This window comes from Oryctolagus cuniculus, chromosome 7, assembly GCF_051225735.1.
Source record: "Oryctolagus cuniculus isolate XC-2025 breed Fujian yellow rabbit chromosome 7, ASM5122573v1, whole genome shotgun sequence".
In the NCBI taxonomy this organism is placed as follows: Eukaryota; Metazoa; Chordata; class Mammalia; order Lagomorpha; family Leporidae; genus Oryctolagus; species Oryctolagus cuniculus.
Genome location: NC_142873.1, coordinates 94834914 through 94861650, shown reverse-complemented (window position 1 = coordinate 94861650; position 26737 = coordinate 94834914). Strand labels below are relative to the sequence as shown.

The following is a 26737-nucleotide window of genomic DNA, read 5'->3' as shown; positions in this document are numbered from 1 at the left end:
CTCCCTGGCCACAGCAGAGAGCTGGCCTGGAAGAGGGGCAACCGGGACAGAATCCGGCGCCTAGACCGGGACTAGAACCCAGTGTGCCAGTGCAGCAGGCAGAGGATTAGCCTACTGAGCCGCAGCACTGGCCAAATTTATCTTTTAATTCAATTTTTTTTACTCTTTTTTTTGGAAGTCACCTTGTACATCTGGAATGAACAATCCCATGATGTTCTGTTTCCCACCCTCCCCCAAAACAATGTTTTGTCCTGTATTTGAGAAAGAATTAGAAGAGCTGTCCTCCACCCCACCCCCTAGTCCCGGGCACTGGGGCAAGACACCGTTTCTCAGGAGCTGCCCCGCCCCCCTCACAGCAGAACAATCACCGCCAGCTGGCCAGTTAGCCCAGGAGGAAGTAGTTTTCTTTCACCTTAAGAGAGAGAATGTATTGTTGAGTGAATCGCTGAAACATAGCACTTGGGCGTGAAAAGCATAGCCACTGGCCAAGGACTCCTTAGTGCACAGAGTACTGGCGCGGGCGTCAGAAAGTCCCGGCCCAGCCCTGTGAATTGTCAAACAGTTCTCTTGACAACCTTATTTCCCCAGACAACCAGTGTGAACAGTTTACTATGTTTTTCCCTCATTCCCTCTTTCCCTCCTCCTCCTCCCTCCTGACCCAGATCTCTCTACCCTGTGCACACCCCCGCCCATGGTGATGAGTTCTGATTTGGTGAAGATACCACCATCCCGCACACTTGTCTCTGGAACGTGTCCAGGTGAAGACCTATCACAGTGAGGGGTCCCTTTGGCTGCCACTGATGTGGGAAAACTTATATAGATAATTTTACGTTCCTGAGCTGGAAGCCACACTTCCCTCACTCTGTGTTGCCATGTTCACCTACCTGTCAATCAGGTAACCCCTCCCCAGGAAGTTCTTCCTCTTCCCCGGGACATGGGGGTGGTACCCTGTAAACACTCAGTTTTCCAAGTTCATGAAAAGCTGGGTAAAAGGGAAGCTCGCTCTCTCTCCTTCTGTGGCCTCAGGACCAGCAGAGCAGGGTATGAAAATTCCCCTTTACCTCCCTTGGCCGGCTCTCCCTAAACAAAGCCCTCGTGTGCCTGTGCAGTTTTCTCACTTTGTAAGTAAACCTATCACACCGCACACCGAGTTTGTGCCTTTACTTAGAATTCTTCTCTGAGTCAAAGGCAAGAGTCTGGAATATTAACTTAGGCCCAGCCTGGCCCACAACACCACAAAATGTGCAGAACATAGATACTCTACAGCGTATTCCGTCAGCTGCCTTCTCCTTTCGTTTGGTTGTTTTGGTCAGCTTCTAACAACCACGCAGTAAGCACACATCCTGAATTGGTCTTTTTTTTCTACTGGGAGACACCACTGAACTGTTTATGGAGAGGTGCTTTGTTTCACCCATTTCCCTTTCTCCCACATTGCCCTGAGAATTCTCTGAAATGCTCTCTGTGTTTGCTCGTATCACATGGTGGGTGTTGCCAGTGCCCATCTCAGGGCAGCCCCTTCGCTGGGGTCCACTTGAACTCAGAACCTCTCCAGAAGCCCCTGGGGTTGTCCTATATGAGGTCTTTGACATAGTCAGCAGACATTCGCTGGGCATCTCTAAGACCCAAGGAAGTTAATTAATGCGGGGAATGCAAAGAGGAGCAAAGACCGAGCAAATGGCACCCACAGCAAGGTGGTCCGTGAAGTCATAGGCCTGAGAGAATGTTCCAGGTCTTTGGGTGCACAGGGCTCAGGCCTGGGGAGACAGAGTCGAGGCCTCGGAGAGCAGAGGGCACGTGAACTGCGTCCTAACAGATGAATAGAGTTGGTGCCAGATAGAACGAAAGCAGTGAGGTATGCAAGAGCCCAGTAATGCTTGCATGATATGCAGTGCCAGAGAGATAAGGCACTCTAGAGGCAAATGAGGTTAAAAAGCAAGACTGAGGCAAGACGGTGAAGTGCCTCAAATCTATGCATTCAGTCATTCGTTTTTTTCAATAAATTTGCTAGTCCAGCACTGCTCAATAGAAATATAATGTGGACCACATGCAATTAAAATGTAATCACAGTGCGGCTGGCACTATGGAGTAGTGGGCTAAGCCTCTGCCTGCAGTGCCAGCATCCCACATGGGCGCCGGTTCAAGTCCTGGCTGCCCCTCTTCTGATCCAGCTCTTGCTCATGGCCTGGGAAAGCCATGGAAGATGGCCTGTGTGAGAGACCCAGAAGAAGCTCCTGGCTCCTGGCTTTGGATGGGCCCAGCTCTGGCCATTGCATCCATTTGGGGAGTGAACCAGTAGATGGAAGACCTCTCTCTCTGTCTCCCTCTCTCTGTAACTCTACCTCTCAAATAAGTAAATAAAATCTTTTTAAAAATTAAAATGTAATCACAGAAACTAAAAAGTAAAAAGAATCAGGTGACATTAATTGGAAATATAGTTAACCTTATATACCATAAATATTATTTCAATATGTAATCAATGTAAAATTATTAATGCAATATTTTGCACTTTTTTTGAATTGTACCTTCGAAATCTGGAACTTAGGGTACATCTCAACTGAGATGCTAAATTTTCATCAGGAATACTACAGTGTTTTCAGAAAACACATAGTCAAAAGGTAGATTTCAACCAGTCCTGGCCATTTGGGGAATGAAGTAGCTGATAGAATCTCCCTCTCTCTCTCTTTCTCTCTCTCTCTCTCTCTCCCCCTTTGTCCCCCCCATCACTCTGCCTTCCAAATAAAATACATAAATTCTTTTAAAAGAAGATAGATTTCACATACCTATGCTGTTCCACCAATATTGTTAAATTTTCTAGCAAGTCAAATATCAGTGTTAAATTTTAGATTAACTTTAATTAAACATTAGAACTTCACTTCATCAGCTGTGTTAGCCATGTTTCAAGTGTTCTGCAGCCACCAGTGGCCACTGACTCAGTCCTCAACTACCCCCGGAGGTCAGAGCTAAACACTGCAGGAGCTGAAGGGAGCCATTGGGTAGGCAGGAAGATGAGTGAGCAGACCTGTTTTAGAAAGGTCATTTTAGAAGGAATAGGGTTTTTTTTCTCTTATCTGTGGAAATATGTGCTAGTCAAAACTTCAGAGAGAAGGTGTTTAGCCTAGTGGATGAGATACTCATGTCCCATTATCACAGTGCCTGGGTTTGTTTCCTAGCTCCTAGCTCCAGCTCCTGGCTCCAGCTTCCTGCTAATGCAAACCCTGGGAGGCAGTGGTGATGCTCAGGTAATTGAGTTCCTGCCATCCAGGCTTGGAGCCTGGCCCAGCCATGGCTGATGTGGGCATCTGGGAGTGAACCAGCAGATCAGAGCACTCTGTGTGTGCCTCTCAAATACATTTTTTTAAAAGTTTAAACTGGAAGTTTGATGGAGAGAAGGAAAGATGGTGCCATGTAACATTTAAGTGCACATTCTATTTGGGAAGTTCTGTTTATAGAGAGGCCATTAAGGTGCACATTATAAATTGTCCTTATATTTTTGTTAAATGTAACCTTTCAATCTCTGTAAGGTACACGAGTGTATTGATTCAGGTCAGTCCCAAGTCTCATTAGCTTCCCCTTCTGTGGAAGATCAGAGATGGGCTTTGGGATGTGTCTCTTTCAAGGACAGAGAATTAAAACACTACACTGAAGAACTTACATTATGCCCAAACGGTTGTATTGAGTCTGTGCTCCTAGAACTTCTTGGAGACCACACACCTGATGTACTGCCCAGTGATATGATCAAGAAAGTGTAAATAAGCAACCTGGTGTTGGTGGATTCATACCTTCTCACCCCTTTTGGCTGCAGAGGAGGAAGCCTAGGAGGGGGCAGAAAGCCAGTGAACCCGCACTGGCGTTTGATAAGCCAAGGCCAGCAGACTATTCCACAGGGCTGTTGGTAACAAGATTTGCTACAAAGGGGTGTAAGGCAGGCGAACGCCCCAAGGCATTTTTTTAACATCCAGGTTCAAGGTATTAAGGCGATTATTTGGCAATAAACAGGAAGGAAGTACTAATGCCCACCACACACATATGAAACTTAGCGACATCATGCTAAGTGAAGGAAGTCACACAATACCCACATACTGGGGGTTCCACTGATATAACGTGTTCAGAATAGGCAAATCCACGAAGACACCTCATTCCAGTCTGTTTTCCCAGCCTCCCTCCCCCAGTCCAGGCAGCACTGGCTCTGGTCTCAGTAAATGACCCGCTGTTCCCAGAAAAACCCAGGTGCTTGCAGGTCTCTCTGCCTTTGCACATGCTGTTCCCTCCACAGGGAAGGCCTGCATTCTTCCTGTTTCTAAAGTTTATTTATAGTCATTTGAAAAACAGAACAACAAAGAAAGATCTTCCATCTGCTGGTTTGCTCTCCCAAATGCCCACAGCAGCCAGGGCTTATCCAGGCTGAATTCAAATCTGGTCTCCTGTGTGGGTGGCAGGGACCCAAGTCCTTAGACCATCTTCCACTGCTTTCCCAGGCATTAGTGCTCAAACCAGTGCCCATATGGGATGCCAACATTGCAGAGGCAGCTTTACCTGCTATGCCACAATGCTGGCCTCTGGATTTTTTCTTTTTTAAAGATTTATTTTATTTATTTGAAAGCGAAAGCTATAGTGATGGAGAGACAGGCAAATCTTTCACATCTGCTAGTTCACTCCCCAGATGGTCACAACAGCCAGGGCTGGGCCGATCTGAAGCCAGGAGCCAGGAGCTTCTGCAGGTCTCTCACATGGGTGTAGGGGCCTAGGGGCTCGGGCCATCTTCTGCTGCCTTCTCAGGTGCATTAGCAGGGAGCTGGATCCAAAGTGGAGCAGCTGGGACTGGAACCGACACCTATAGGGGATGCTGGCATCACAGGCGGTGGCTTAACCTTCTGTGCCACAATGCTGGCACTGTTTATCATTTTATTTGATGACAATTACTACTTTCCCCAGGAAGCTTCTCTGCCTTTCCAATATGGTGTGTAAGGTGCCCTTTTATCCAGAGCTCCTGAGCTTACCTCTTAATAGCATCAACTCCTGTTAAGTGTTTGTCTCCACCCTGGAGCTGTGAGCTCTTTGAGAGCAGCAACATTGATCAGCTCGTTCTCTCCAGCACAGGGCACACTGTCGGCACCCAGGAAATGTTGTTGGTGGTTTACAAGCGCAGTACCAGGCACAGTCCTGTGGGTCGCTACATCTGATTCTCCCATTGGGATAAAGTGTGACGTATTTATTAGACTTTAAAATTGAAATTTTACTTGTTATCTTTTCCTTGATGAGATATCTCACGTACACAGGAATGCATCCAGGTAATACCTATGGTCTGAAAAGAGTGAACACCCATGGAACCACCAAGCAGGGTGAGAAACTCAAAAGGACCCTGGAAGCACCCAAGCAGGAGCTCACCCTGTCACATCGCCTTTCCTCTTCTCCCCAGGGAAAAAACCATTGTCCTGGTTTTCATGAGACTCATTTATTTGCTTCTCTGAATAGCTTCATCACCCAGGCATGGTTCTGTAATCAATATAATCTAGCCTTGCTTTTGACCTTTAATTAAACTGAAACACTGTCTTCCTATTCTTTTGAGACTTGCTTGTTTCCCTGGACTTGGAGAGACCAAACCATGTTGTTGAGTCGAGCTGTGATGGATTCTCCCCATTGCTGTAGCATTCCATGAAATGACTGTGTCACAATTTAGCACCCATCTACCGCTGACGGACATTTGGGATTTTTCTAGGTGGGGGCTGCTGCAGACAGTGTTTCTGTCAACATTGCTCTGCTCATTTTCTATGGGACTTAACCACAGCAAGTCTTGATTTTTTTCTTTTGGGAATTCAGTCTACTTCTGGCAACAGTCCCGTTCCTGGGGGTTGCGAAGTTGAAACTAGTTTGCATAAAGAAGATCTAGGCATGTAGACAAGAGGTGAAAAGAAAGGGAGTGTTTCTCAAAGTGTGGTCCAAGAGGGCCCAGAACAAAATCGTCTGGACAATGTGTTAAATCACCGTTTTCACAAGCCCCCGCCCCAGCCCCAACCTGCTATGTGAGGCCCTCTGGAGCTGAGCCTTGGGAAGTGGTGTTTAGCAGGCTCGCCACACTCAGGGTCTTAGGTGGATCATCAGGAATTTTAATTTCCCCTCCCATTTGTAGCCTTTAACGAACCTTTCTCCGTGCGGCTTCAAGTGCGGCTTCAAGCCACCATGGTACAGCCCCCCAGGCCCATATCCACAGACAAACTCCCACCCCTTGAATCTCCCCCTCCCCCCTTCCCCCAACCCTGGCTCTTCTGCTGCAGCACTTGGCCTTAAGGATGATGGGCTGCTTTGGGAGCGTTCCCTTCCCTCATAGCGGCACAGCCGCAACGGGTGCAGCTCCAGCCTGGTCTCACTCAGGTCTGCTCACTGAGCGCCATCCATAGCTCATCAAGGTTGGCAGTGGCCAGCAGCTCTGCCTCCTCTTTTTTATTTGAAAGGCAGAGAGAAAGACAGAGCACTTCCATTTTATTGGCTGGTTCACCCTCCCCCTCCCCCACCAAATGCCTGCAACAGCTCAGACTGGGCCAGACCAAATCCAGGAGCCCAGAACGCGCACATGGTTGGCAGGGACCCAAGTGCATGAACCATCACTTGCTGCCTCCCAGGTTGCACATTAGCAGGCTGCTGGATTGGAAGTGCAGCCAGAAACCCGGGCGCTCTGATATGGGATGCAGGCCAGGGGTGGGGAGTGGGGGATTCCAAGCAGACTTAAGCACTTAAGCACCTGTTCCATAGGTTCCTCTTTAAGCAGTAGTGCCTCATATCAGTTTCTCTAAAGGAACCTGGAAGATATTTTTCAACATTTATCTTGCAGAGATGCAAGCCACCAGCATCACCCTGGCCTCCCAGGCCTCTCCCTTCTGAAGATGACACGTGTGTGATGGGACAGTCTCGGTGACTGTCCCATTATTAGGGCCACATTGTTAGGAAAGAGGAAGGGGGCATGCCTTCATGCCTGGAAAGTCAACTCCCTTCCTACTTCCTGCGCTGCTGCTCCCTACACCAGTGCTCCAAGCACACTCTGCCCTTACAACACCTCCCCACTGTGAGCCCCACTTCTGCTTTCTCCTCCACACCCCGCCCCTGCTCCCTGAAATCTCTGCCTTCTTCCTACCCTGTTCCAAATTCTCCCAGCTGAAGTAACTCCAGCGCCCTTCCATGATCCCTAACAGCACTTTTCCTGCAAAGGACACTTCGTCCCTGTTGTCATCATTTGAAATACTTTTTTAGAGCAGTTTGCATACACCCTGTCCCCACACACTACAACCTCCCGGCTGTCAACATCCCCCACCAGAGCCCGACATTTGCTACAGTCCGTGACCCTACGTTGATACACGATTATCGCCCCAAGGACACGACTAACATTAGGGTTCTGTCCAGGTGCCCTACATACTGTGCATCTGGCCCAAGGTATAGTGACGCATCCACCATCAGAGCATCGCTGCCCTAAAAATGCTGTGTTCTGCCTGTTTACCCATCCCTCTGCCCCAGCACCTGGCAACCACTGATCTTTTTGCTTTCTTCATATTTTTGTCATTTGCAGAATGTCAGATCGTTAAAATCATGCAGCTTCTTGTTCACGTTTTCATTTTGCCTCCGTGTATTTTCATGACTTGATAGCTCATTTCTTTTCAAGATTATTTCACTGTCTACATTTACCAGTTTATTCACTCACCCATTGAATGACATCTTGGTTGCTTCCAAGTTTTTGCAATTATGTATAAAGCAGCTGTAAACATCCATTTGCATGTTTTTATGAGGAGGTAAGTTTTCCAGGGAGCACAATTGCTACATAGTTTTCTTTAGAAACTGCAGTGGCTTCCAAGGTGCTAGTATCCACCAGCAGTAAGAGTTCCTGTTGCTGGTAGTCCTTGCCAGCTTTTGATGTTGTCATTGTTTCTAATGTGGTCCATTCTAACAGGTGTGAAGTGAAATACCTGCTGTGTTATTTTGGGCACCTACTTACTAAGCAATGACACTTCACCATTTTCTCTGTGGATTTTGTGTTTTTAAATTTTGTTGAGCAAATTATTCAAGCAGGTGATCTTTTCCCTCATTATTACAAGTGACTTATTTCTTAAGTGTAACTGTACCTTCCTTTCCTTTTAAATACAGATAAACGCTGAAGGAACGCCAGAGGAAGTTTTTCTTCGGCTTTGTGCAGCTATTGACTCTATTTTCTGAAGGCAACAATGCATGTTTGTTAAGAAGAGTGGAAACAGAGAAAGCCAGTAAAGGTCCATCCCTTAACACAGTGTTTCAAGTTAAACCTTTTGTGCCCTCCCCTCCCGACATCAGTGTTTGCTTCTCAGCCAGACCTGTGTGAGAGGTGTCTGGAAATCACGCATGGTGTCTTTGGGACTATCAGCCTTTCTTCCCGCTTCAGGAGAGCTGTCCTCACAGCACACACAGTTTCTATCGTTTAGTCTGCAGCTCAGAGCCAAGTCAGGACGGGCCAGTCATGCCCCCAGGACCTGCTGGAGTCCTGATCATTTGGTTCAACACCCTTAATCCCCTCTCCCATCTTCCTGTCCCTGCAGGATTCCCACACTGTTCCCTGAAGGTCCTCACGGTGAGGGCGGCCCCGGGCATGCGTGCTCTGGTGGCTGAGTCTCCTCTCTCATCCACCAGTGGCTCAGAGACAGAGGGGGGTTGACTAGAAGATGGCATGTACGCTGTGGTGGTGGTGGTGGGGGGCATCAAGCAAGTAAAACTTGACAGAATTTTTTTTTAAGTGAAACTGCCATTTCCAAGACAGCAAGTCCCAGATTAGTCATAAATAACATTCTGTATTTACTTTTAGGAAACTGGCCACTTGGGATACTCTCATAATGGCTAAGAGAACAAGTTTGACAGATTGTATAACCTAGTCGCCTCTCTACATGGTGTTGTAATTTCAGCAATTATAAATGACTATCAATGACCACAAATAATTTGAAAACCTGAGATGACTTGTTATTTACTGGACAAATACCAACTTATAATTTTGATTTGTAATTATCAACTGTTTACTTATTGCCAAGCAAGCTACAAATACAGTAATAACAAAACTATGTGGGTTGGAGGGCCTGTTAAGAGGGTGTGCGCAAATTCTAGTGTTGTACTTGTTTCACAGGGGCCTTTCCCAGGGCTTTACAACCTTGCATCCAACCAGTGAAGTCTGGGTTCTCACCTGTGCTACCACGTGTCAGACCACAGCTTCTTAGGTATCCTAATGAAATAACTGCATCTTCTACGCCGTCATTACAAAGGACCATAGTTTCAGTTTGCATGATTTTTTTCTTCAGTGGTTGTGCAGATAAGAATCCATTTCCAGGACAGAATTGTATTTTTAAAAGTCATTTTTTTTTCTTGAAATGGATATGTATAAATAAAATAAATGGAAGACAGGATAAAGCTTTTTCATTTATTTATAACTTACATCATTCTGGGAAGCATTTGAAGCCTTATTCCAAACAGAATTAGAAGCAAACACAGTAATAACTGAGATTTCTGCTATGTTCATCTGGTTTTAATTTTGGCCATAGATCAATCTTGAGCTATTACAGATGGAATCCTTAATGTATTCATGATACATGGTAATTTTCATATTTACTTTTTCTCTAGCCTTCATTCTTAAACAGAAAAACCAGTGCTAGAGAAGAAATTAAATTTCTTTGGTTACAATTATGCCTCTGTTAATACAAAGGGGCATGTTGCCACCACTCACACATTCATCAACTCCTTGATTACTACCCCAAGTTGTCACCCTCTTTATAGGGGAGCAGGAGTATCTGAGCAAATTAGAAAGAAAAGTGTTACAGGATGAAAATTATCGGTTGTGCCAGAAAACATACAATGACTCTTTATAGGGATTAACATTCTTCAAACACATGCCACATTTCAGCAAACACAGTGCCTGCCCACCGCAGCTGTGACTGTGTAGGGAAAAGGAAATGAGCCGAATCAGCAGGGCCAACGGCTTTACCCTTGAAGAATGTCTTGGGTTGCAAATTAGGTCTTCCACAGAACTGCCAGAACACGTTTCTGATCTGAAAGGCTTGAAATGGCAGCACTACTTCAGAGTCATAGGACTTTAAAACAGGAAATGACCTCGGGCTCTCTGTCTAGCAAAGGACTTCATGTGTGTCTAGAAGACATGAGAACACACAAATTCCTTTAGAGTGATCCACATTCAAGGCCATGCCTGGGCGGGGCTTCTGACCCCATCAACTACTTTCCCCTCTCACCTGGCTCCAATGACACTGGCCATCCTCATGTTGCTCGAACAAGACAAACCCCTCACTGGTGCCAAGGCCCTTCCTTCAAGCCTGCCTTACATCCACACAACAAATTTGCTCTCTTCACTTGGATCTCTGTCCAAATCTGCCCTTGTCAAGGCTTTCAATGATTATTCCGTCTAAAATGGCAGGCTGTTTCCCATTCTTCCAGTATTCTTTTTCTTCGAGATTATTTTTCCAACAGATTTTATTGCTGCAAGGTTAGTATTTTTGTTTGTTCATGGCTAGTCTTCTGCATTAGACTTATGCATAAGCCTTGTCCAGGCAGGGCTCTGCATCGCCAGCCTCCCACAAATAGTACTGATTACTGACAGCAAACACGTTCAAATTCCGTGCCTCCAGTTTTCCCATCTGTACAATGGAAACCACACCCTCACAGGATTAACCGAGTTCACAATATTTGGAAATCACTTACTACTACTCGGTTCTCAGTGAAAGGTGGTTCTCTATATACATTTGAGTTTCACTTCCACAACTGGGACCAGGACTGGAATTTCTACTCCAGTGTCCCTTCTATTACATCACCTTAAAGACAAGGCAGAAGGCCAGTGCCATGGCATAGTGAGCCAAGCCTCCTCCTGCAGCACTGGCATCCCATATGGGTGCTGGTTAAAGACCCGGATGCTCCTTTTGCAACCCAGCTCTCTGCTATGGCCTGGGAAAACTGTCAAAGATGACCCAAGTGCTTGGGCCCCTGCACCGACATGGGAGACCCAAAAGAAGCTCCTGGCTCCTGGCTTTAGATCAGCCTAGATCCAGCCACTGTGGCCATTTGGGGAGTGAACCAGTAGATGGAAGGCCTTTCTGTCTCTCCCTCCCTCTGTATGTAACTCTACCTCTCAAAGAAATGAAAAATCTTAAACAAAAAAAGACATGGCAGAGAATTAAGACACATGGCCTAACTGAAGTCCCACAGGAGACCAAAACTATCTCAGCCCTGTAGGGCTGAAGCACATGCCCCAAGTAAGATCGGCTGGGATTCCCTGTCCTCTCACGGCCCTGGAAAGGACATTTCCCAAGGCAAGCCCTCTGAGGAACAGACACACTCAGGCACATGTATATGTTATCTACTAACTTCTGAGAGGAATGAGCTCACCAAAACCTTGGTCATACAACCAACAAATACAGAGAATCTATTAAAAAAAAAAAAAAAAGGCCCCAGAGGTACAGACATGGATGGTCTCTGTTCTTATGGAGCTCTCGTGCCACAATTCTCCAAAATCCATTTAAACAGCTACATGAACTATGGGGGGAAAAAGGTAGGTTTTTGTTTGGGACCATGAAAACAGCAGCACATTCTTCATCAAGGTTAAGAAATAAAAGTAATGCTTTACGGTCCAAAAAGGACACTGCCAGGTGCGGTGTAGCGGGTTAAGGTGTCACAGCGGCACGGGCAGCCCATATGAGCCACAGTCCGAGTCCTGACCGCTCCAATTCCAATCCAGCTCCCTGCTAATGCGCCTGGGAAAGCAACAGAAGATGGCCCCAGTATCTGGGCACCAGCCATCCATGTAGGAGACCTGGCTGAAGTTCCAGGTTCCTGGCTTTGACCTGGCCCAACTCTGGCTGTTAAGGCTATCTCTCTGCCTTTCAAATAAACAAACAAATCTTTTATTTCAAAAAAGGACAATGTCTTCACAATCTTGTGGGAAAACCCACTTGTTACCTAGAGACTCCCCATTCTATCCAATGTACCTGCATCAACAGACTTCAAAATTTTTTATCTACAGTGAGATACACAGCACTTTTAACTGAAAGAGAAACTTCACAAAACAATACTTACTACATGTACACACACACACAACCACTATTTTGTCTATTTCATTTTTTAAAAATGTTCGTCAAGTCTCAATAAATTGTTATGTTCAATAATGTAAACCAGGGAGAAGGAAGGAAAATGGATAAAGGCTATTATTAGGCCATGCAAGCGGTCTCCTAATTCACAATGGCTGAGCATTACAGGGTCTCTATCTTGTGCTTCCAGCCTGGACATAGGCTCAGGTTTGTACTCTAGGAACCAGCTGACATAAGGAGACCTGCACATCTCCTGCACATCTCCACTCCTAACACCAGAGCCTGACCAAGGGAATATTCTTGCTTGGGAAGTTGGGCAGTGAGGCCAACACTGACGCTAGAGTAATCTGCCTGGGTTAAGGTCCAAGCATCACCACTTTACTAACTTTATGATCTTCCTTGGACAAGTGATTTCATCTCTCTTAGATTCAGGTCCTTGTAAGAAAACAGGATAGTAAATGCACCTGCCTCATATGGTTGTTAAGAACCAAGTTAATTACTGCATGCTTGCTTGGCACACAGTAAGCTCTCTTGTCAGTGTTTGCTATCATAAATAGTGCATCACACCAAAGGATACCTCCCCTGCCTAAACCTTATAGCAGTAGTTTTAAGTCTCATTAAAAGTATCTTCAGTTATTAGCAAATAACTTGAACATAATATATCAGGAAACTGAACTAACATAGTGAATACCATTTAATACGCAATGCTTTAACAAGTATGTTTCTTACAGCCAATACTTTTGTTAGGCAGATGGGAGGCCAACTTATAAATGACAGCCCTGTGCATTCATGCAACCCTAAACTTAAAACAATGAAGTATTACTTCTACTGTCCTTAGGGGCCTTTTGACAGCACTGGAGGCTATTTGTTTAGAGCTCAAAACAAACACATCTGGCTGAAGCAGAAAATAACTCCTCTTACCACTCCAAAGACAAAAATCCTTAGCCTCAAAGTGGGTTTGTCTACTTTGTTTATACAACAATCACATCACAATCCTTTTCCAAAGCATTGTTCATACTTGATGAGACTTTGTATCTGATTGGCTCTCCAAAATTAATTACTATTATATCTGCACAAACATAGAAGTTACCATCAATTGCTGCTGTCTTGCCCAATCACAGGTTCAAGGCAGGTATTTGGGCAGATGTAACGGTTAGTATCAAAATGTCCCAAGTGCCACTCTGCTCCTCCACAGGAATTCCAGAGTACATTTACTTTCCTCTCCAATTACATTATATCAATATCATCAATGATCTTTAAAATTCTCAGTCCTTTATTTGAAATTACATTACTTTTCTCAATTTAAAAGTTTCAGGGTATGATTTTAGTATACTGCTGTGTGTTGAGGAGAACTAGTAAATAATGTCCCCAAGATTTAAAACAAGGAGTCTTAAATATCAGGTGAAGTATAATACCTACTCCACCTTAAAAATATTTATACTTATTTTTTCCTAAAGTCAGAAAACAAGGTGATTTTCAAAACCATGTATTTAAATATGTGGGGTCTTAAATTTCATCAAGAATAACTGGAATAAAAATTTTCAATTTTAAGCTTAGTTTTCACATCTGGGCATTGATAACTGCCTTCTTCTTTAACCGTGGCCTCTATTTCTTTCTTTCCCCCCGACCCCTTTTTATGGTAAACTAATATACTGTTTCAGCACACGCGGACTGAAAACAGGAGCATCTTCCACAGGACTTTGCAAGTTCACTTTTTCCATCACATATTCTTTACTCTTTACAAAGGACTGAAAGAAGCCCCTTTATATATGTGAAGTAAACCCCCTAAAAATTCTAATTTCTGGTTTTAACACTGGTAAAACATCCAAAACCTAAGCAAAAGGAAGTCACAACAAGCATTCTATAATATAAACAGACAGTATCCACATAGTTTATTTCTCACAGTTCTCCTGACAAATGAACATTATTCAAGAACATACTGTATACAGATAAGAAGAAACATACAAAATGTTTTAAATGATACACAACAAAATCCAGCAGTATAAAAGAATGCAGGTGAACTCTTGCTCACTGCGCAGACTAAATTTAATCACTTGTTTAAATAGTAATAAAAATACAATCTTTTATGGATCTTGTGCAGACTACAAAAGAGGGAAATTATTACCATATATATGATTTTATATTAGGCAGTTTCTTTGATGAGTTGTACTGACAACTCCAAATACAGAGGCAGAAGGCTGTGTATTTTAAAGGAATCAATGTTGTGAATTAGACTTTACACAGTCACTACCACTGGCACTTTCACCATAGTCTGTACACATCACATGATCATCTTATTTAACATTACATTTAAAAAATATATCTGAGTGACGACTTTGTAACATTCACACACCACGAGCTGGTTAAGGAAGCAGTGCCACAGTTGCTTCCTGTAGTGCTTCGCTGTTGGTAAGAAGGACAGTTCATTGTGGTTAAAAGAAATTAGATATCAATATGGTTAAGCAGCTCCAATTTACTAAAGGCCATCAACGACCACCACTGGGACAGTGAGTTCTTTTAAAGTGGATATCCTAGAAGCAAACACCGTCATTGGTTAAAACTTTGTCTAAAGAAGTCAGTTTCTGTGCTGAAAACTATTTTCACAAAACTGAAAGCTACTAAACTGCTTTAATATAAATACTTTTTGTCTTCTCCTTATCATACTTGTGATCAAGTTCTCTGAAACCTTTGGAATTTACTCTCACTTTAATGTGTGCTCTCGTTTCCATCTCGCCCATTTGAGATCACCACCTAAAGGCTTTCAAGGTGGTGGTGAGAAATTCACCAGGGAAACCCTTTGCTCACCAGGAATGTTCAGCTGCTGGGCAGTGATCTAGAGCCACAACCGTGCAGAGCTGTACTTGACGAGAACACTCAGGAAGCTCTCATGCTGTGAGTGTCATTTCAGGGAAAGCAGAGAATCTTTCCAAACTGTGCACATACTTAACAATGATACCATTGCTATGTGTCGAAGAGGACTAGGAAATGATGTTCTCTTCCATGTCATCTGTTTGCTGGAAAGTAGTTGGGGTCCAGGTAATTATAACTGGTGCCCTGGGACACACAGTAGTCTCTGTCTAAGAATGTCTCTGACCTATAAATAGGTTCTAATTGGTGATCTTCCTTGTGGATTTCTGTTTCATGTAGGCTGCAAAGAAAACACACAGGAACATATCATTACATGCCACTGGGTACAATTCAGTTTATGTATTACAACGCTTTCTCACAGCTCTGTTTAAATCCACTAATCTATCAACATCTCAAATGGAAAGTTATCTGAGATGTGCTATGATAAATTTTAATTGCTTAGAACAAAGTTTAATTCACTAAGCATGGCTATTTTCTAAGCTTAGAGATCAAATTGACTGAAAAGCTCTTTCCTTGTCAGAACACTTACCAGTCAGAACAAGAATCACAGAAATCCAAAGACATTTCTGGAGGACAATCCTGGCAGTGCCACCGAACACCCTGGATAGGTTCTATGCCACAGTTATCACACTAGAACAGATTCAGAGAGGGAAAACTGTTAAGTTACAGCATTTCACAAGCTTTTTCATTTTCTGCAGAGAAACATGTGATGTGCCAAGACTCCTTCTCCTTGCTCCCCATGCTCTGCAGAGTAGAATAACACAAAAGGTTGTCAGTTAGATACAATTTCCAGCAAACTAGGTAAAATTCCAGCAACTCAAGATCAAGACCCAGGTGAGTAAGAAGCACATTGCAAGGAATAATCTTTAACATATTAAACCTATCAAAAATTTTTAAATTAAATCTCTCAAACTTGGGCATTTGTTTAGGTACTCAGGCCGGCCAGTGTTGAAAAACACTAACGCGTTGGGCCGGCGCCGTGGCTCAATAGGCTAATCCTCCACCTTGCGGCGCCGGCACACCGGGTTCTAGTCCCGGTCAGGGCGCCGGATTCTGTCCCGGTTGCCCCTCTTCCAGGCCAGCTCTCTGCTATGGCCAGGGAGTGCAGTGGAGGATGGCCCAGGTGCTTGGGCCCTGCACCCCATGGGAGACCAGGAAAAGCACCTGGATCCTGGCTCCTGCCATCGGATCAGCGCGGTGCGCCGGCTGCAGCGGCGGCCATTGGAGGGTGAACCAACGGCAAAGGAAGACCTTTCTCTCTGTCTCTCTCTCACTGTCCACTCTGCTTGTCAAAAAAAAAAATAAATAAATAAAAAAATAAAAACAAATAAAAAAAAAAGAAAAAAAAAAAACACTAACGCACTATTATAATTAAAATGATCCAAATACATTACAAAACTGTTTTGATAGGTTAACACAGATAACATAAACAAAAGTAACCATGAAATCCTACCTTACTTAATAACCAATATCTATCATGACAAAAAGACAGATTCAGCTCTTTCGTACATGGTGGGATTTTTTTTTTTTTTTTTTTTTTTTTTTTTTTGACAGGCAGAGTGGACAGTGAGAGAGACAGAGAGAAAGGTCTTCTTTTGCAGTTGGTTCACCCTCCAATGGCTGCTGCGGCCCGCTGATCCGAAGTCAGGAGCCAGGAGCTTCTCCTGGTCTCCCATGCGGGTACAGGGCCCAAAGACTTGAGCCATCCTCCACTGCACTCCCGGGCCACAGCAGAGAGCTGGACTGGAAGAGGGGCAACCCGGGATAGAATCTGGCACCCCGACCGGGACTAGAACTCGGTGTGCCAGCGCCGCAGGCAGAGGATTAGCCTATTGAGCCGCAGCACCGGCCCATGGTGGGATTTGATAGCTCAGTGTTTTCTGTGCAATTCTGGGGAAATGAAAATCAATCCCATTTCTTGTTTCTTTGATCATCAGGCCAACCAGAGTGGCAGAGAAACTTAGAAACAAGCCATGGTTGGGTTTTGCAAGTTTTGTTTTGAGAAATGGAGCGTTTTTCCTTTGAAAGGTGAGAGCTGCTGGTTAACAAAATGTAATGGAAAAAGGAGGGTCAGAGAATGAATGATCAAGCAGGAAAAATCATTTAATATATTACGGCTAATAGCTGCTCCAAGGGGCCAGAGGTATAATTTTGTTTTCACTTTACTTTCTCAGCAACACAGCACATGTACTTCTTTATATTTTTAAGATTTATTTTATTTATTTGAAAGACAGAGTTACAGAGAGAGAGGTAGAGACTGAGAAAGAGGTCTTCTATTCGCTGGTTCACTTCCCAGATGGCCGCCACGGCCAGAGATGCACCGATCCAAAGCCAGGAGCTAGGGGTGGGTGCAGGGGCCCAAGGACTTGAGCTGTCCTCCACTACTCTCCCAGGCCATGGCAGAGAGCCGGATAGGAAGAGGAGCAGCCAGGACTAGAACTGGAGCCCGTATGGGATACCGGTGCCTCAGGCCAGGGCTTTAACCGGCTGCACCACAGCACTGGCCCCACAGCACATATTCTTCTATGTATACTACCACCACCACCAAGTTCACAGCCCCATTACCACTTCCTCTAATTTAATCAAGCAAGTCAGCTCTACCACCTAAAGCTTTCCCAAATCTGTCAACCTCTCTGTATTTTCATATCCACCAGTTAAGTTCAAGATACCCTCATCTTTTGTCTAAATTTACAAAGGAACCTCTGAATAGTGTCCTTGCCTCCAGACTTACCTTCCTCGAATCCAGCCTCCATACTACACCCAGAAAAATCTTTTTGTCCCCTTTACATTGTTTTCTAAGTGCATTAAATAACACAACTGAATTCATTGTTCTATGGTATTTAACAATATAACAGATACTAAGAGCTGTTCAGTTCTAAACCCTCTGCCTTCCTAAAAGTTATCAACAATAATAGTTTATGTAAATAGAAGGATCTTTCTGAAACACAAATTTCATGTTATACTCTGCATGAAACCTCTCAATTCCCAAACTTTTAGGATACAATAAGCTCCTTGACAAAATTTCCAAGGCATCTGAACAGTCTGACTAGTCTCTAGGCGGCACTGTAGTTGTACTTAATTGCTTTGTTTCACTTCCCTAAATTCCTTATGAGAATGAAAACAGCATAAGGGCAGGACCTATATTTTATATAATGGGATAATGAGCAAGCAACTTGAAAGGGGAAAAAAATTTTACTGATCCATGCACAACAGCAACCAAAAGATAAACCACCACACAATAATCTACCTCATATTCTAGATAGCTGCATGTTTGTCTTCTTTCTACTCAATCATACTTCTCTTGACATCGTGAACGCTGGCATGCTACTTTGTGTAAACCAGTAAGACAAGATAAACTTATTGACTTCTCCTTGTATGCTTGCGAATTTTAGAGTTCAACTGGCAGAAACCATTTTAAAGTATATCACTTTTCAAAAATTAAATAGGAAGATTAGGCAAAATTTACCTTGAAGCCAACATGCTGCACAAATCCACTTTCAGCCTGCATTTGCTGAAGTTTCTGCTTCTTTAACTTTTTAAACTGTAGTAGTTCTTTATATTCAGGTAAATTCCTATACATAATAGGAATACTTTCTTCATCCTTTTGAAAAGAACAAACCAGAACACAAAAATGTTAGTTTAAGAAATATTGATACAGAGTCTCTTTCTATTTGCAAGATCTTATTTTTCACTTTTAAGATAATTTCCCTTTTTTTCACTTTTAAGATAACTTACCTTTCAACATTTAAATAAAATTAGTGACACATTAGCAATATTTGACACTAACAGTTTTGGAGGACTTTTTTGCTGTTGTTGAAAGGCAGTTAGAGGCCGGCGCTGCGGCTCACTAGGCTAATCCTCCACCTTGCGGCGCCGGCACAACGGGTTCTAGTCCCGGTCGGGGCACTGGATTCTGTCTCGGTTGCCCCTCTTCCAGGCCAGCTCTCTGCTGTGGCCAGGGAGTGCAGTGGAGGATGGCCCAAGTACTTGGGCCCTGCACCCCATGGGAGACCAGGAGAAGCACCTGGCTCCTGCCTTCTGATCAGCGTGGTGCGCCGGCCGTGGCAGCCATTGGAGGGTGAACCAACTGCAAAAGGAAGACCTTACTCTCTGTCTCTCTCTCTCACTGTCCACTCTGCCTGTCAAAAAAGAAAAAAAAAAAAAAAAGAAAAAAAGAAAAAGAAAAAGAAACAAAGGCAGTTAGAGAGAGAGATAAAGAGACAGAGAGAAAGGTCTTCCATCTGCTGGTTCACTCCCCTAAATCTGCAACAGCCAGAGCTGGGCCAGGCAGAAGCTAGGAACCTAGAACTCCAAATTGTTCCCCTATGTGGGTAGCAAGCAATTGGAAGTAAACCAGCAGATGGAAGATGTATCTCTTTCTCTCTCTTTTCCCCTCCCCCTCTTTCTCTCTCTCTGCAACTCTGCCTTTCAAATAAATAAATAAATCTTAAAAATTCTGAGAATGCTTTTTGTCATTGTGGGCAACTTCAGAACCTCCACAGTCACCCAGTCCCCTATTTCTAGCATCCATTCTTATACCAGTTCTCCATCCCATCTCAGGCTCCCACTCTAGCAGCGATACTGTGGACCCTCCTTCCACTGGAAGAATTTTATGTCCAAAATACAAAGTTTAGATTTTCCCACCCACAATGTGATCATTTTGTCCTCTTCTTTACTGTCTCACTGCAAATAACGTTTTTTAAAACCCCACTGCAATTTCTACTCAGTATCTTCTTTCTATATTCCATGTTCTGTCACCCCGCATCCAATCCTTTCCTTTGCTACCTAATGTCTGGTTGCATGGACATCCATTTCCTAAAAGCATCCCCAACTCACTCACCCTTACTCCACTGCTTTCTAACCCTGAATCAAACAACCCAACCCCTCTCATTTCCCCTGCTTTGTTTGGAACTATTAACTACTATGCTCACTTTACATCAAGGAAATTGACATTTATAGCAATTATAACACTTGTCCAATGTCATAAAGTTAATTATTTGCAGAGTTGGGTAATTTGAACCTAAATTTGTCTCAACACTCAGCAGCCCATGGTAGAAATCTAAGAATTATCCTAATGTTTTCACTCGTAAATCTAATCCAACAAATCTTGTCAGTACTTAATACTTTCTAAAATCTTTCTCAGATTGGTCCTCTGTTCACACCACTACTTAAAAATCTCCCAGTGGTTTCCCAACTATCTATCGTAAGCAGCTGGATAAAAGATTCTTTACAGTTTCACATTTTACCTTATCTTTATCTTTCACCCATTTCAAATTCTTGTCAATTCAAGTTTTTAAATAATTTTTACCTTCGCATGTCACCACTAAGAAAGACAACATAAGTAATAGTATAAACAAATATGGTGTAGCTCAAATGATTAAATAGGGTAAGAAATGTTATAATTAAATTTAATAACTCAGATGTTTTAAGCAAAAGCAAAGAGTACACATACTTATAAATTTTAAATTTGCATTTTAAATCTAAGAATGTTTTTTTTAAAACTATTTATTTATTTATACGAAAGACAGAATGATGGAGAGGAGATCTTCCATCTACTGGGTTACTCCCCAGATATCAACAACAGTTGGGGTTGGGCCAGGCTGAATCTAGGAGCCAGGAACTCCATCCAAGTCTCCCACATGGTGGCAGGAATCTAAGTACTTGGGCCATCGCATGCCGCCTCCCAGGTGCATCGGCAGGAAGCTAGATTAAAAGAAGAGGCAGGACTCAATCTCAGGTACTCTGATACACAATGTGGGAGGCTTAACCAGAAGCTTAATTTGCTCTACCATAGCACCAGCCCTGTAAGGATATTATGAAATTTGGTCACCACAACTCAGAAAAGTTACATCATATCACATCGAACTGGATGGTTACTATCAAAAACAAAAGTAAGAGCAGGCAGAGGTTAAGACACCACTTGGGATATCGGCATCCCACATCAGAGTGCTTAGGTTTGGGTCCCAGCTCTACTTCTGATTCCAGCTTCCTACTAATGCATATCCTGAGAGGTGGCAGGTAAGTGGTTAAGTCCCTGCCACCCACATGGGAGACTTGGACTGAGTTCCCCACTCCTGGCTTTGTCCTGGCCCAGGCCTGGCTATTGTGGGTTACTGCTGAGTGAGCCAACAGGTAAGGGGTTTTCTCTGCCGTTCTAATTAATTAATTAATGTAAAAACCCATAGAATTACAATACAATCTAGCAATTCAACTTCTGATCTATACCTCCCAAAAAATTGAAAGCACAGCAACATCATTCAAGATACCAAAAGATAGAAGAAATCCAACTACCCATCAACAGATGAAGAAATAAACAAAATGTGGTATACATAACAGAGTATTATTTAGTCTTAAGGAGAAAGAAATTGCGATACATTCCACAAAATGCATAAACTTTGCAGACACTGTGCTAAGTGAAATAAGCCAGTCACAAAGGACAAATATTATATAGCCATCCTCAGACTCCAGAAGGGAGCTGATTCCAGGAATGCCTTGTGGACACCAAACTTCAAAGATGCTGAAGCCTCCAATATAAAATGGCATACTATTTGCAAATAACCTATACAATCCTCCCATATACTCTGAATCTTCTCTACATTATTACAATACCTAATGCAACATAAATGCTGTGAAGAGAATAACAAGAAAAAAAGCCTGTAATAGTCAGTACAGATGCAATTTTTTTCTCCTCAATTATTTTCTTTTTTTCAAATTTTTATTTATTTATTTATTTATTTTTTGCCAGGCAGAGTGGACAGTGAGAGAGAGAGACAGAGAGAAAGGTCTTCCTTTTGCTGTTGGTTCACCCTCCAATGGCCACCGCGGCCGGTGCACCGTGCTGATCCGATGGCAGGAGCCAGGTGCTTCTCCTGGTCTCCCATGGGGTGCAGGGCCCAAGTACTTGGGCCATCCTCCACTGCACTCCCGGGCCACAGCAGAGAGCTGGCCTGGAAGAGGGGTAACCAGGACACAATCCAGCGCCCCGATCGGGACTAGAACCTGGTGTGCTAGCGCTGCCCCCAAATTATTTTCAATCCACAGCTGGTTGACTGCAGATGTGAAACCTATGGCTAGGGAGGGCTAATTGCATACTTCCACTTATATGAGGTACCTACAGCAGTCCAATTCACCGACACAGAAAATAGAATAGTGGAAGACAGGGGCCGGAGGAGAGGTGAATAAAGAAATGTTTCATAGGTTCAGAGTTTCAGTTTTATAGGACAAAGATAGTTCTGTTAATGGTTACATGATAATGCAAATATATTTAACACTACGGTACTACATACTTAAAAATGGTAAATATCAGTACATTTTATATTCTGTGTATTTTACAATTAAAATTTTTTTAAATCCTCTCTCATGAACAGATTTCCAAGTCATAATCATTTTAAATTTACTTAGAAGGGAGATATCATAAACGGGACTAAAGTGGTATAAGGGTTTCAAACTGTAGAATAAATTACACACATTTAATCTCTCTAGCTACTGCTCTTTTGCAAAGATAAACTGAAATGTACAAATTTTCCATTCTACACTTCTGGCTCATTTAAAAAAAAATCAACACCAAAAAGGTTAAATTAAATTGAATCTACTATATTTTATCAATTCTGTCAAAACATACTTCTTGCAACTATTCTACTACCACTGCTCATTTGACTAATTTTTATTCATCCTTCAAGTATCATCTTCACTGTCACTCTGCCAGGTCTTCCATTTGAACTCCCAATCTAAGTACTTCTTAAATAAATATGATAGCACTTATTTTTCCCTTGAAGCACTTTTGAAAATTTGTCATTTGTTGATGTGCTTATGCATTTTTCTTTCCTTTAAGACAAAGATCTATGAACACAAAGATAATACTTCCTAATACTTCTTGTGTCCGCCGGCGCCGTGGCTCAATAGGCTAATCCTCCGCCTTGCGGTGCCAGCACACCGGGTTCTAGTCCCGGTCGGGGCGCCGGATTGTGTCCTGGTTGCACCTCTTCCAGGCCAGCTCTCTGCTGTGGCCCAGGAGTGCAGTGGAGAATGGCCCAAGTCCTTGGGCCCTGCACCCCATGGGAGACCAGGAGAAGCACTTGGCTCCTGGCTTCGGATCAGCACGGTGCGCCGGCCGTGGTGGCCATTGGAGGGTGAACCAACGGCAAAAGGAAGACCTTTCTCTCTCTCTCTCTCTGTCCACTCTGCCTGTCAAAAATAAAAATAAAAAATAAAAAATAAAATACTTCTGGTGTCCATAACTAAGTATCTGAATCCTAGCAGGGCCCAATATATTGAAGGTTAAAATAAATATTTCTCTTGGGGTTGGCCTTGTGGCTCAGTGGGTTAAGCTACCACTTGTGTCACAGTAGTTCAGGCTACTCCACTTCCAATTCTGCTCCTACTACTGTACCTGGGAAGCCAGTGGAGGATGGCCCAAGTTCATGGGTCCCTGCCATCCATGTGAGAGACCAGGATGGAGTGCCGTCAGCTGGCTTTGGCCTGGCCTAACCTGTCTATTGCAGCCATTTGAGTAGTGAACATAAGATCTCTTTTCCCCACTCTCTGTCACTCTGCTTTTCAAATAACTAAATCTCTTTTAAAAATAAAAAAAATTCTCCTATCATAATAAGTATAAATCATACAGATGCCTTGATATATCAGATATTAGCCATTTTTCTAAAAACAAGTATAAAAGGCAAATAATATAATCAATACTTGAGTAGTCTAGAAACAGAGTAAAGGAGTTCATTTATTTACTGACTTTTCATTAAAATCTCCTTTTCCATACACATATAATCAGAGAATTAAGAAAGATATAAAGTAACCTTTATGTTCATTAATGAAGGAATGAGAAAAACATTAGGAACTCAACAAAATGCAGTTTCAGGAATAGTAAAATAATAAAAAGTATTAACAGCAACAAAAAGGAATCTTTATGAGTGAAAAGCAAATGAAATGAATTAACAAAAATTAGCATTTAATTGTTAACAATACAGATAGCAATTATTATTCCAAAATTATTTAAAACTTAATTTCATGTAATTTACTTCTGTAGCAAGATACATTCTAAGGTAGAAAAAAAGGCCTGAAAAAAAACTGGCTTTCAGTAATCCTTGGTTGATGGTAGTGTTAGTAGTATGTATTCTGAAACTGTTGTGAGTAGTGGGCGACAAAGTAAGATGCTGATATCCTGGGAAACATAGATTGTTGCACGGGGGAAAGCAGACACATTTTTAAGATAAGCAAAGTGAGTTAAACCTTATAGTTCTTAAACTGAACTTCAAATGAAAATATTCACATGATTATAATGACTTTCAACCTTAAAACAAAACACTATATACTTTCCAGATCTATCCAGTAAACAGATCTAGAAACAATAATCAATCCAGCAGCATGCAACAGTCCTAGAGTCAGGATGTAATCTCTAAATACCATTCCCAATAAAAGAAAACAGGACTGACTCTAGATCTAAGGCAGGAAATACACATGATGAGACTCTGTCTTCCTTTTCAAAACAGTATTAAGGAAGCTATTAAACACTAGTAGAGACTTATTATAAGAATTTAGAAGTCAACTTGACTAGTCTCCAAATGATCAAACAGTGTTGTTTCAATGAACTGCAAATGAAAGATAAGAACACCAATCTTTAAGTTCGTCAGTCACCTTTGGAGGATAAAAGACAAATTAACTCATTATTTTAAAAATAATAAAGTAAAAGAATCAAGAAAGTATTATGCCTTTCCTATATGTACCTTCAAATACGTTGGTAAGAGGCTTACTTTATAGAACATTCCCTCAAATAAATGATATAATATCATGATTTTATAATATTTAATAAACTAAATGACCAACACAATGGTTAGTGACTGCTATGTCAAAAAAGAGAAAGAGGGGTCACTGCTGTGGCACACTGCGCTAACGCCCTGGCCTGAAGTGTCAGCATCCCATATGGGCGCCGGTTCTAGTCCCGGCTGCTCTCTTCCGATCCAGCTCTCTGCTGTGGCCTGGGAAAGCAGTAGAAGATGGCCCAAGTGCTTGGGTCCCTGCACCCACGTGGGAGACCCAGAAGAAGCTCCTGGCTCCTGGCTTCGGATCGGCACAACTCTGCCCATTGTGGCCATCTGGGGAGTGAACCAACGGATGGAAGACCTCTCTCTCTCTCTCTCTCTCTTTCTCTCTCTCTCTGCCTCTCCTCTCTCTGTGTAACTCTGACTTTCAAATAAATAAAATAAATCTTAAAAAAAAAAAAAAAAGAAAAAAGACAAAGAATTAGACAGATGAATGAATACATGAAGTAGTCCTGCCCATTCTAACAAACACACATGAATCTCATCAATTCTCTAGACCTGTCAATTTAGAGGAAATTCAAGAAGAGGAGGAACAAGTTACATGACAGGAAAGGAACAGGCATCTGGCACAGAAGTTAACATGTCACTTGACATTCCCACATCTCATATTGGAGTGCCTGGGTTTGAGTTCTGCCTCTGCTTCCAAGTCTAGTTTCTCACTAATGCACACCCTCCAGGTGATGGTCCAAGTGCTTGTAGGAGACACAGATGAGTTTCAGGCTCCTGGCTTTGGCTGGCCCAACCCTGGCTATTGAGGGCATTTGAGAATGAACCAGCACACAGAAGCACTCTAAGTAAATAAATAAAATTTTTAAACATTTATTTAAAAACACACATGAAGGATACTCAAACAATAAAATTCATAATGTGGTAAATTCTGCAGCACAAAATGACCCACTTCTTCAACAAAAAGAGTATGAGGGGCAAATAGAAAAAAAGAGCACAAGAACACAAAAACCTATTACAATTTATGGGCTTTATCTGGATCTAAACCAATACAAATAAATTTGAAGGAAACAAACTTAGGATATCCTGACTGGGGAAAATGTGAACACACTACCTATTTTATTACATAAAGAACTACCTTTGCAAAGACATGATAATCATATTTTGAAACATACAGGACATGCTCCAGAATAACATGGGGCAGAGTGGGTTGTGTAGGCAATATTAGATGAAAACCAGGGACGAGCACTGTGGAGCAATCAATGGTTTAAGTTTCTGCTTGCAATGCCCGCATCCCATATCAAAGTGCCACTTCCCAGCTACTCCACTTCTGATTTAGCTCCCTGCTAATGCTCGTGAACGCGGCAGATCATGGTTCAAGTACTTGAGTTCCTGCTACCCTATGGGACACCTGGATAGAGTTCTAGGCGCCTGGCTTCAGCCTGGTCCTGTCCCAGCTGTTGTAGGGAAGTGAATCAGCAGACAGAAGATATCTCTCTCTCTCTCTCTCTCTCTCTCTCTCTCTCTATATATATATATATATATATATATATGTCACTCTTTCATATAAATAACCTTTTAAAAATAAATAAATGAATAAATGAAAACCAGATCACCATAAGCTATAACTGTTGGGTAATGGGAATATGTGGGTTGAATATACTATTCTCTCTTCATGTATATATATACTTTTTTATTTGACAGGTAGAGTTATAGGCAATGAGAGAGAGAGAGAAAGGTCTTCCTGTTTCCATTGGTTCACTCCCCAAATGGCTGCTACAGCTGGCGCTGCGCCGATCCGAGGCCAGGAGCCAGGTGCTTCTTCCTGGTCTCCAATGCGGGTGCAGGGGCCCAAGCACTTGGGCCATTCTCCACTGCCCTCCCACAGCAGAGAGCTGGACTAGAACCAGCGCCCAAATGGGATGCCAGCACCTCAGGCGGATTAGCCAAGTGAGCCACGGTGCCGGCCCCTTGTATATATGTTTGAAATTTTCTTTACAAAAAAATGTT

The 26737-nt window shown here is 42.8% G+C and overlaps 2 protein-coding genes across 36 annotated transcripts in view; one reads left to right on the top strand and one right to left on the bottom strand.

The window, feature by feature from the left end:
- Positions 1-9408, top strand: part of AK5 (adenylate kinase 5) — a 283341-nt gene extending 273933 nt beyond the window's left edge. For all 4 annotated transcript variants that reach the window (XM_089300477.1, XM_089300476.1, XM_070078236.2 and 1 more), the window contains exon 14: positions 8128-9408. In XM_089300477.1, coding sequence (XP_089156603.1) covers positions 8128-8196 — 69 coding nt within the window. In that variant the 3' untranslated portion in view covers positions 8197-9408. The remainder of the gene's footprint in view (positions 1-8127) is intronic.
- ZZZ3 (zinc finger ZZ-type containing 3) overlaps positions 9405-26737 on the bottom strand; it is a 110203-nt gene continuing 92870 nt past the window's right edge. For 28 of the 32 annotated variants that reach the window (XM_070078215.2, XM_070078222.2, XM_051857570.3 and 25 more), the window contains 3 exons: positions 18421-18555; positions 15484-15584; positions 9405-15234 (listed from right to left, as the gene is read on the bottom strand). In XM_070078215.2, the coding sequence (XP_069934316.2) occupies positions 15090-15234; positions 15484-15584; positions 18421-18555 (381 nt within the window). In that variant the 3' untranslated portion in view covers positions 9405-15089. The remainder of the gene's footprint in view (positions 15235-15483; positions 15585-18420; positions 18556-26737) is intronic. The other 4 variants (XR_016210954.1, XR_016210955.1, XM_089300471.1 and 1 more) reach the window with 1 other exon arrangement.